General features: G+C 33.1%; 1 protein-coding gene across 5 annotated transcripts in view; it reads right to left on the reverse strand.

The window, feature by feature from the left end:
- The window catches only part of LOC149076593 (uncharacterized), a 79,607-nt gene that overhangs the window by 34,390 nt on the left and 33,153 nt on the right, over window positions 1–12,064 (reverse strand). For all 5 annotated transcript variants that reach the window (XM_089244191.1, XM_089244189.1, XM_089244190.1 and 2 more), the window contains exons 15-21: window positions 11,022–11,182; window positions 9,025–9,117; window positions 8,602–8,773; window positions 4,307–4,408; window positions 3,302–3,484; window positions 2,490–2,661; window positions 52–212 (exon numbers count right to left, since the gene is read on the reverse strand). In XM_089244191.1, coding sequence (XP_089100317.1) covers window positions 52–212; window positions 2,490–2,661; window positions 3,302–3,484; window positions 4,307–4,408; window positions 8,602–8,773; window positions 9,025–9,117; window positions 11,022–11,182 — 1,044 coding nt within the window. The remainder of the gene's footprint in view (window positions 1–51; window positions 213–2,489; window positions 2,662–3,301; window positions 3,485–4,306; window positions 4,409–8,601; window positions 8,774–9,024; window positions 9,118–11,021; window positions 11,183–12,064) is intronic.

Consider the following 12,064-nt stretch of genomic DNA (forward strand, 5'->3'; position numbering starts at 1 on the left):
AATTATGAAAAAAAATAGAGAAATTTAGCAAGGAAGAAGTTTTGCACAAACCTGTTTGATAGCCGATCTGCTGTTATTAAGGGAGTCCTCAGCCATCCATCTTTCGGCATCTTCACCACCCTCACCAGTGTTTGATTTTGCACCAACTCTATTCATAGCAACAGCAAGAGCTTTGTGAGATTCAATGGAAATGCTTCCAAAACTCATAGCACCTAATTACAAATAAAGAACAAAAATTTCAGAACAAAACTATTGGGCAGTTGCCCAAGTACATAGAGAGCTTCACAAAATGTATCCAAATAAAAATTCTATGGTTAATGTTCTATTCTATGGTTAATTTTAAAATTAAAGAAATATGAAAAATAATCACAGAAACAAAATAGTTTTAATAACCGTAACCAACCTTTCCCTGCAAAAAATGATTATTGGGGAAAATACAAAAATTAAAATGTTTGTTTGGTCCTAATCACCCAATCAAACTGTCCATTAGTAAAACAAAAATTTGTACCCCTCTCTGTAATACTGGAAAAAAATTCAATGCGTAACAATTGAATGGAAATTCCCTAATACACCAGTGGTCGGAATTCTTGGGTTTCACTACATGCTAAAAAAGCCAAGTTTCGAAAAATTTCAAGACTTTAAAAAGTGACAAAATTTGAGTTTTTCAATCACAGATATCTCAGCAAATTTCTTCTAACCGTTAGAGGATAAATATCTCTTTGCATAACACAGAGAGATAGAGAGACACAAATTTACTATAATAAATCGTTTTTATATTGGAACCAAATTTAAATTTTTATGTTTCAACTCATGATCTTTTTTGAGATGCGCAAACATCACGACAAAATTTTTTTTTATATTTTACTTGTGTTTTAAATCATAGAATTTTTATTCCTTTCAGACACTTTTTATGAAACACCCTGTACACAAAAACAAATGCCTATTCATTTCACTCTCAAATAATGTTATATGGAACATAATAGGAATAAATATTCTATATTGAAGAAAAAAATGCAGGAAACAAAATAACCTAAGAAACTGATAACAGTCAAATCTCCTTAAGTCTTGAATGTGGCAGACAAAAAAAGTCAAGTTATCATCAGTTATAAAAATGAACTTGAAGAGTGGGAAAAAAAGAAAGATTTATTGAAATAAACAAGCTATTTATATAAATATCATATTAGTAAATCATGTCAAACTACTGGAGATGAAGAAATTCGAAAAGATAAATTATTCTAATTTAATCGTATTTAATTATCGAATGAGAATATTTAGAAATAAAATAAACGTATATCCTGTATTACATAAACAGACACATACATGAACTTGTATAATGAAACAAATAATAAACAAAGTACATAAAAGGGTATTTTCTGTCAAAAAATGCAGTGAGTTTTGACTCTATTTTTTTTCTGACCTCCTTTCGAGAGAAGCCATTCACTTTTTTGAAAGTAGACAAATGAATCTGATAAATTATATTGCTAAATTCTGAATTCTATTGCTAAATATTAAATTTTATTGCTACATGTTGAATTCTATTGATAAGTTCTATTTTTTAAATTTCTCTCATTCCTGCAAACTTTGACTTAATAGAAGAAAACCTTGAGTTAAGAAAAAAATTTCAACACTGAAATATGGAAAAGTTGTGGAGCTGGGTGAAAACTTTGAGTAAACAGATATTTGAGTTATTGGAGTTCAACCTATAGTGAATTGACAATATTTAAGAATGTAATCTATAATTTATGACTCACAAAAATGTATCAAAAGCCTTCAGTGTGACACAGATGACCACACCACCTAAAACTTAACCATACATACACCTTGTAAAAATTCCTCCAGAGAATTTCTAATGAATCTGTACATGTCTGAATGCGTGTTCTGAGTTCTTATTGGTGCGGCTCTAACATATTTATGTTGTCAGTGTTATATTTGTTTTATATTCTAGTGGTGGTCTATAATTTTGGAATGAAAATACCAGGTGCCCAAATTTCCATTTTGTGAAATGTAAGCATTGTTTTAAGGGTTTACCTGCTCTCTGCAAAGAGGCTCTTTCCAATGGGAGACCAGCTCGTATTTGCACCTCAAAGTTAGAAAATACCACAAAAAGATGACTATATAATACAGATACTCAGCACCCGTGCTCTTAACCTGCACTTATGGTACAACAAGCTGGGGTTTGAAATTTTACACAAGCATCCCTAAGAGGCTGATTTTCTTAATTTACCAGTGGTCTCCTTTCAACGATATATTCTTCTTACAGTCTCCTGTTTTAACCAGGGTCCCCACATACCCTTTCCAGTTATTAAATTTATTTCTGAGAAAATTTGTAGAGTAAAAAATAATTATATTAATTTTAATCTTGTTTGGGTTCCAAAAGTAGTCATATTAGTCATACCATACTTTCATATTTTCACACAGCTTTTTTATTCTCTTGCGTTGCTAGAGACAGCTTTGGCTAAACAAAATGAATGAAAACATAAGCAGCATACCAGTGACAAATCTTTTGACGATGCTAGAAGCTTCTTCTACTTCAGAGAGTGATATGGGCTTTTCACAGAAAGCGAAATCAAGTTGACCTCGAAGAGTGCATGTACGTTCTGCATTAATTGTACTTTCAACAAAACGGTCATAAGCATTCTGATTCTTTAGTCTGGAAGCCTCCTGTATCAAATGTAAAAAAAATTTCAATATGCACAGACTCTTTTCATAAACAAATTATCTTTCCATGACGAATGGGATCCATAAAACTAAATGTTGCTTCACAAAGTACCCATGAAATAAAAACTCCTGACATGCGAATAAACTCTATTTTTATGTGAAAACATCGCTTATGACACGTTCCATTTTTTGCAATTTTTCTATGGTTTCCATCTTTTCTATTCGAGAAAAATTTTCCTATTTAGATTACAAAAATTCAGTTGACAAACTCCAAATTTCAAAATAACATAAAGAGAAAAATTATTAGTTTACCAAAATATAAAATAAAAATCAATGAAAACCCAATAATCCAGAACCCAGTAAACCAAGCAGGACCATAACCATGAAACAGCAGAGAACGCTGGGGGGGGGGGGGTGGGGGGGGGCATTATTTACTATCATCATACACAAAACTGTAGAAGAGATCAAAACTCTGCTGTAGCCAGTTCCAGCCCTAACATAAAAAAGTCTTATATTCACTATACAGAGCAAAAACAAAATTATATGATATTTTAACAACAAAAATAGTGAAAACAGCAAATCTTTTTACAGTTATATTCAAATGAAGAGATTGATTGATTGTTTTTTAAAAGTTCATTCATACTTGCAAATTTGCAACATTGAGTGGGTCATTCACGTGCTCTTCTCCACCATTTCTCCAATGATAAAAACCAGGATTTCTAAGGATGATGTTATCACCATCTCTACTGTAAGCTATTCTATGTCTGACTAGAGCTTCCTCTGCCAGCACATAAAAATCCGCACCTCCAAGGCGAGACGGTGTGTTCTATAATGTGTTTAAATGAAATATTCAAATGTTACTAATGTTTTTGTGCAAAAGCATAAATCAGTGCATATTTAAATGGAAGAAATGAGAACAGAGTGAAATTTAAAAAACAAACGTTTAAAGGATACAAAGGAAAAAAAAAGGTTTAATCAAAAATTATGAAAGAGCCAAACAGGAATATAAAAATGAAAAATTGATAAAAATAGTACATTAAAATCATATAGATGTTTGAATTCATGACCAATAGAATTTGTGTTTATTTTCTCTCCTGCAACAATTAGGTCAGGAGGTTTTATTGGTTTCAAAATATTTATGCTTTGCTTAAACAAAAGAAAAAAAAAATTATTTACATGATTTAAACCAATGCAATTGTTTTGATCAACATCTCAATTTTTAAATGAAAAAAACTAAAAAGCAAAGCTTCATTTCATGTGATATGATTTTTTAAAAATTAAATTCAGCACACATATTTGCTTAGTTTAGGACTTGGGACAACCATATTTTGCCTAATCCTCCTGAAGAAAACGGGACTAAGCAATGAATGAAGCTAATTTTGCGATATGGTTATTGCTTCACTTTTAGCTAGTGGGTGGTTTGATTATCATATTAACCATCCAGAGAGTAAACAATTTTTTTTTAATTTCATATTTATAAAAAACAAAAGAATAATGTCTCCCTTTTTAAAAATTTTTATATGAAAGACATGTAATACAAAAATGATGTAAGCAGATACAAAAAATAGGCATTTTAAATTGTAGGGTATTATTTATAAAAATGAATATCACATCAAGATTGACAGGGATATAAAATTAAAACCCTCACCTTAAAACATTTTTCTATAACTTCTTCACCAAGACCAAGAGCCTCAAATATTTGAGCACCTTTGTAGCTCTGTAGAGTTGAAATACCAATTTTTGCCATCACCTGAATCCCGCATGAAAGAAAAAAAACAATTTCAGAATGTGTTCGATTTATGAAATATAATATATAAGGCCACAACAGGCAAAATGCCCAACAAGGTGGCTGAGAAAAAGATGCCCATGACAAATATGGATTTCACATATTTAAAAAAAACAGCAACCCAATTAAAAAAAGAAAATAATAACTTGTCAGCCACCCGACAACCGGCGAAGGCCATTGCGGGGACCCGGCAACTGATGCCTGGTCAGCCACAGTTGACTGCTGTCTGGCAGACCATGACCGACATCCAAAAACAGGCTTTCCAAGTGCAACAACTTTAATATACACTATTGGAGCTAGAATTGTCATGGCTGCTGGCACCAGACTTGCCCTCCTTTACAGATCCTTTTCAGAGGATTTAAGAACTTCTTATTCCGATTACAGGGTCTCAAGAAAGTCTGGTGTCATTATTTTTCATCACTACCTCCCTGTGTCAAGAATGGGTAATAGCGAGCCCAAATACAGGCGAACTAGCTTATAACAAACACGGATATTATGAATTTTTATGTATAACAAAGTTTTTCAAAAATGGAAAAAGTAAGTGAGGTATCAAAAAAATTTGTTGTTACTTCGTTATTTTTTCTTTAAACAGTTTGAAAAAAATGTGATGAAAGTTTTTTTCGGGGATAAAGGCATTACATTTCACATTCTTATTTGGCAAAAATGATTTAAGAGCAAAATTAAAGTCCATAAAAGTATCAAGTATAAAAGTATAAAAGTCATAAAAGTATCCACACACATTTTTATTAATGTATTCAACTATATGTGCGATTTTAATTAAATTTTTAATTTTTATTCATACTGGCATACCATTTGTTCGTAAAAAGCGGGTTTGCTCATCCTAACCCATATGATTCACGGATAACGTGCATAATCTTTATCTTGAAAAGAGAAGGGCATTCTGAGATTACAAATGTGGAAGAAGTGACCTGTCATCATTTACTGAAAAAAAGAAGGGTATGGAAGAAAGCAATAAGGGATAGTAAAAAAAAGTTGAATGTAGGTTGGCAGCTAACACTGGCTTTGACCCAAAATCATTTTTCAGGTACTTCAATAATGGATACAAAGGGACAGTTGGTCCCCCTCTCGATAGGAGAGTCTAAGGTAGACAGCAATGTAGGTATGTGCAGTGCTTTCAATGATTTTTTCCTGTCAGTCTTTAATAGTGAAGGCTATATACAAAGTATCTGTGTGGCATGGGGGGGGGGGGCAAAGTGCTCAACGAAATTCAAGTGGAAAATGTTTCCTAACTTTTATTAAGAAAACTTTGTCCCTAAAACTTTTTAAAAATGTAGTATGCACAAGCAAAGCACTAGAATCAGATGATATCTATTCTAGGGTCCTCAGGGAATGTGCTAATCAATTGTTGGGGCCATTCACAAATTTACAAGAGTAGTGTCACTGAGGGTATCACACCAAGGGATTGGAAGCTTGCTAATGTGGTTCTGATATTTAAAAAGAGTAGTAGGGAAGATGTGTACAATTACCGTGCAGTGAGTTTAATGAGCTCCCTTTTGAAAATTTTGGAAATTATTATCAAAAAGCAATGGATGATGTGGATATATGAGAATAATGAATTGGCCGATAATAAGCATGGGTTCAGAAAAGGGAAGTCATGTGTGACCAACGTCCTTTGCTTTTATGATCACGTGACAAAAATGTAGATGTTATTATTTAACTTGACTATCAAAAGGCATTCAATCAGGTCCAACATGGTAAACTCTTGAAGCATTTACATGAGATTAGGATTGGGGGCAACCTGCTGAACTGGATGGAATCATGGTTAAGAGATAGGTCACAACAGGTTATGGTAAACAGGGAATTTTCTGATTCGACAGATGTCACAAGTGGAGTCCCTCAAGGCAATATCCTCTTGCTCCCATACTTTTTTCTATTTTTATCAATAAACTTGATCAGGGTATCGATGGAATTGTTAGCAAATTCGCAGATGGTGTGAAGCTAATGGGGATAGTTGGGAATCAAAGTGATAGGGAGTTGTTCCAGATCAACCTAAAACAGGATTGCAGCATGGGTAAATGAATGGAGCATGCCTTTTAGTGCTGACAAGTGCATGGTCGCTCATTTTGGTTTGAACAACCCACGTTTCACTTATGAATTGAATGGTGCTATTATTCCAGATGCAACTAGGATCATAGATTTAGTTATTCTCATTCATGAGCGGCTTAGGTTTTCAAACATTGTTCAGCAGCATTCTGTTCCATTTATGGAACAGAATGCTCAGTTTCATTCTCAAAAATGTCTCTTCGTGTTCTCTTAAAGTGATCCTTCCACTTTTCCTGGGCTTAGTTTGTCCTGGATTGGAGTATGCCATCAGGTTTTGGAGACCATACTTACAGTGGGACACTGACTTGATCGCGATGGGTGCAGAGAAGAACCATGTGTGCTCTTGATGGCATACAGGCCTTAAGTGATGATTATATTTTGAGAATGTTTACATTGGAAGAGTGCAGGTGTTGGGAGGACATGATTGAAGTGTTAAAATTTTTTAACAGTATGGATAAAAAAGGACCATGAATAATTAATACATAGTGCATCAACTGCTTCAACAAGGGGACACCAATATCGATTGATAAGAGACAATTCTAGGTTGTGGTGTCGCAGGGAGTTTTTCTCTAATAGGGTTGTGAATAAATGGAATAGTTTACCTCCAGGGGTTGTAAATTCTAACACGATTGACACGTTTAAAAAGAACTGCAATAAACATATTGGGATAAACCAAGAAGGTGTCTGTACTTAGATGAAACCATAATTTTTTATGAGCAGTATATTTATATTTTATCATAATCAATGGTTTTTTATTGCTCTTATTGGGTTGCTGTGTATTTTTGATTACTTTAGATACATATTCGACATCCATATTTTTCATGGGCACCTTTTTCCAGCAGAGTTATTGGTTATTTTGTCTGTTGTGGCATTTGTATATGCATTAAAAAATATATCATTTCAACCTATTCATTTTAAGAATGCTCAGATCACTGAAAAAGTCATATTGTGCAAGTAAAATGTTTTACTTTGCTTGAACACATAATTTTTCAAGCCAGTATGGATATAACAAAGTTTGTGTACAACGAATAGTTTTTGTTTTTTTTCCGACTTCATCATAAGCGAGTTTGACTGTATAAACGTATTTTTTTAGCCAAGAAAAATTCACCTTTACTTGTTAATTAATTCAACATATAGCAGGTGAATGACACACAGAAAAGTGATTTTAATACCTGCAGCTGTTCTCAACGTATTATGCATTTACAAACATGGGAGAAAAACCTTTGTTTCTAAGTAAAGATAGAAACTAGAATGCCTGAAGTACCATATCCATGATCCACATTAATATTTTTTACGACACAGCAATTCCCAAACTTTTTGTTTCACTATGACTTCTGAATATCAAAATTTATTTACTTGCTTAATTGAGAAAACAGGCCTAATGAACGATCAGAGTGTGATTATATTAAGTAAAAAGCAATAATTCCAATTCACAATTTATGAATAATATACGGAATAAGTAAATGTTTCAATTTTGTTACAGTGTCCTACAGTTTGGGAACCACTGTTCTGATGCATAAGATATCTCTTGAAAAAGTAACCTATTTACTACTTTGTATCCACAAGCTAAGGATTAGCACCAGGAACCATATTAGAATTAAAATGTCTGCAATGTGTTGCACACCGCCATGTCTAAATATTGATGAGTTTAACTCATTTCATGGCTCTTTCAATTATTTAAAATAAATCTTGTCAAGTACTGAGAAATTCAATTTCAGCATAACATCCAGAAAATTCAACTTCTCAGTATATTTCGGGTCGAAAAAATACCATCTCTTAATACAAATCTTGTCAGGTTTGATATTTGTCAGAAAAATAAGGTTTTTGAAAGAAATTTGGAATGCAAATGAAATTTAAAGTTGAACACTTTTTGGTTCTCTGTAAATTTGGGAACTTAGCTTATGATGATAGGTCTACTAGTATTTGATTTATCGGTATGAATATTGATCTATTTCTTTTGTCATGTTTCTTAAAATAGTATTTAACAGAGAAAACACTCACTTGGATATGTAACGGTAATTCATTGAAGTACTTTTATATAATGAACCTTTCATTACTTTATTATGATTTTATGATAACAAAATGCTTTAAACCTTTGAAATGCCAGTTTCTACAGCTGTGGTATAGTTCTTGAAAATCTGTTCCTCATTCAGCACGGGTTGCAAAACTCCTTCTGAAACCATAGATGAAATTGTTTCAAAAACTAAGTATGGGCAAATAGCATCAGCACCATAACCTAGTAGAACGCACATGTGATGAACCTCTCTGGAAAAGAAATGGAAATTGAATTAAAAAATTACAAGGAAAAAAAATTTTTTTTGTACAAATGAAGTGGGAATTATGAAATTTATAGCAACTAAAACATAAGTTTGACTATGTGTTTATGGTAAATCAAGAATTTTTTCCAAACCACCACAATCTTTTCAAAACTTTCTACATCTTTTCATCTGTGCAATACTGATTAATTTTGAAATAAACCTACAAAAAACATAAAATACGTTTTCTTAACAATTTACCTAGCTTCTGCAGTCTCTACAATCAATCCAACTTTTATACGATGTCTAACATTGATCAAATGATGATGAACAGCACCTAATGCCAGCAGTCCACTGAAAAGTACACACATTTTTAAAATGTATACATTTTTTATTTTTTTTTGTAAATCATAGTAATAGCCTGATTGCATGAAAAATAAAAATAGCCTGTAACAACCCAGTACCTATGATGATTTTTGCTACAACTCATTTAAATGTTTAGTTTATACTGGAATTCTTCCCCTATGTTTCCAGAAGTCATTACTGGTCACACGGGTTAAACAGAAGTGGTTGGTTCAAGATGGCTGATGGGAGGAATTGACGGTTGTTTCTGCAGCACAAAGAATTATGGGAGAGAAGGTAGGTATCAACCACAAATCTTCTTTAAAAAAAGATGACAGACCTGCCAACGTCTTCACCTTCAAGAAGGTGGAAGTCCTGTATCTTATGAAAGTCCTATCTTATGAAAATCTGGCAATTTACTTAAAAGTCCAGCAAACATACCTTTGAACAAATAAGATTTTTTATGGGCATAATAAGAATCAAAATAAGAAGTAATGAAGTAATGCATAAGGTAAACAATATTACCCATATTTTGTGAAACATAGTCATATTTTTCATTATCATTTGGTGTCCAACTATTCTAAAGAAATGTCTGGTTTTTGGACGATGCTTCCATCAAATTCGAATGTTTATTGGAGTTTTTCATTATCTTAAACTTTTTTTTACGTGAAACACATTATAATTGATCAGGATTTATGGAAGGCCTTAATCGACAGTGTGTTTTCAATAATAAATTAAGAATTTTGCCCACAATTGGCAACGTCCCATATTTTCGGTGTATAGATCTTGAGTTTTTTTTGTAATTTTTGCAATGAAATATGGCCAGCATAGTAATGCATGGTGATTGAATCATCTGCCAGCCATTTTATGATTAAACACATATACAATTTTTTTTTTTAATGAGTTGCCATGTTAGTTTACATTCATAGATTTAGATGGCTTTGCCCACCATTCATACAGGAAACCACACCTGGAGACTAAGAGGTGCGATGTCACATGAACTTTTTCATTAATGGGAACTGAGGGACTGGGTCACTTTTTAAAAATAAAAAATGGTAGCAGCAAAGAAAAGAAAACTCAATATTTCTTCTCTTTTTCCAAGTTTTTATTCTTTTAAAGTGGTTCTCAATAATTAAGAACCTGCAATGAAATTTATAAACTAGAGCCCCTATGAATGTTATAAAATCTGGCATTACAGGGCTAAATCTGGAAGCTGATAGCTTTGAGATGGGGTTTTTTAATATGAATCTCGCTCTCCCGCCTTTGTTTCCCTAATGATGGGAAAAAAGTCATGCTGGCTATAATCACCAAAGCAACCCACAAACTTGCACATGTAAAAAGGAGCTTTTAATTTCCCATGCTTCCTGCATCTGCCCGTTATTTGACAGATTACTTATTAAGGTTCAAATCTGCATAAAATCATGGAATTTTTTTATAAGCTGAAAGTTTTTGAACTTCATAAAATTCAAAGAACAGTGCACAGCCAAACCCTAATATAGTGTCCTCCGATGTCGTGTTAAACCCGCTTAGTGCCAGAAATTTTCAGTGAACAAATCTTCCATTTCTAGGCTTTACATATGTTTAATTCTATGTAATACTAAGCATCAGAATTCTGCAAAATAGATGGTGGCATTAAATCAGGGTTCGACTATATGCACAAAATACTTTAAATCCATGGTCTTTTACATGAAATTCTCAAAAGTCACTAAAATATTACCTCATGGAAAAGTTTAGCACATTCACAGCCAATCTCGCGCCAGTGCATGAATCCCCCATTAACTATCAACACACTTAACATGACTGGCAGTGAATATGTTAAGTGGGAAACCAATAGTACTGGACTATGTAAATGAAGCAAAAAATAAGTTAAATTATTTCATGTGTTCATCATTCACTTCAAAAAATGTGTGTTATACCTTACTGGAACCATATCCTTTCCAGCACATCTATCTGAAAGAACAAGCAGTGCATATCCATCTTTTGCAGCATTAGAAGCCTCCAGACAGATAGTATCAATAGCAGGTTTGAGACCTTTTGGGCCATTCTTAACTGGATACACTATATCAATGACTTTTGCCTATATAACACAAAAAAGGAAACAAAATCACAGGCAATTTTTTAAAAAAACAAGTTGAAGTTCCAGTCATTATCAAAAATTATATGATCAAGTATTATGCCTCAAATTTAAATGGTTATAAAATGCTGTCTGTTTTGTTTTTATTTTTTAAGTAACATACACATAAGGAGAAGAGAAAAAAAAAGAAGAAAAAGAAAAGAAAAATGAAAGGGGGGAAGAGAACTACAGACAAATCAAACATAAATTTCTACATGCTTATTGACTGACATGACATGACAACGACAACCAACCATAGGCGTAAACTTATTAAAAATGTTGGGGGGGGGCGGCTCAGCCTCAAATAATGGAACCTCGTTTATACGACGCGGCGTATAAATGCGAAACCTGTATAACTGGAACTTTTTTCGAAAATTACTTCCCCCCCCCCCTCTTTTTTACAGACGTTTCCCAAAAAATTTTTTTGTAAAAAATCTGTCGTTTTGATTCAAAATCTTATGCTTGAGAAGAAATAATTATTATACTATCATAACATTACTGTTGCTAAAGTCTCAAGCAATTTTACGGTATTCATTTCAAGATTTAACAGAAAAAAAAGTGTTGTTTAAACCTTTTGTAAAACGTACTATACTTGTTTGTTTTGCTTTTGGTTTCTATATCTAAGCAAAAAGTACATGATGTATTGAGTTCCGTTGTTGAAAGATTTTTCACTTAAAGAAAGAACTAATAGTGTACATGTTTGCTATCAGCAGAGGGCCGGAACTAGAGAGGAGGGCAGAGCAGGCAACTGCCCCGGGTGGCAAAATTTAGGGGGCGGCAGTTTTAGGTGGGAACAGAGAACACTGTTACAAAATTATCGAATGTGGGGGGGGGGCGGCAAAATTA

Source organism: Pholcus phalangioides, unplaced genomic scaffold (genome assembly GCF_987345545.1).
Source record: "Pholcus phalangioides strain wild (caught in Gottingen) unplaced genomic scaffold, Ppha-v1.0 ptg000015l_1, whole genome shotgun sequence".
In the NCBI taxonomy this organism is placed as follows: Eukaryota; Metazoa; Arthropoda; class Arachnida; order Araneae; family Pholcidae; genus Pholcus; species Pholcus phalangioides.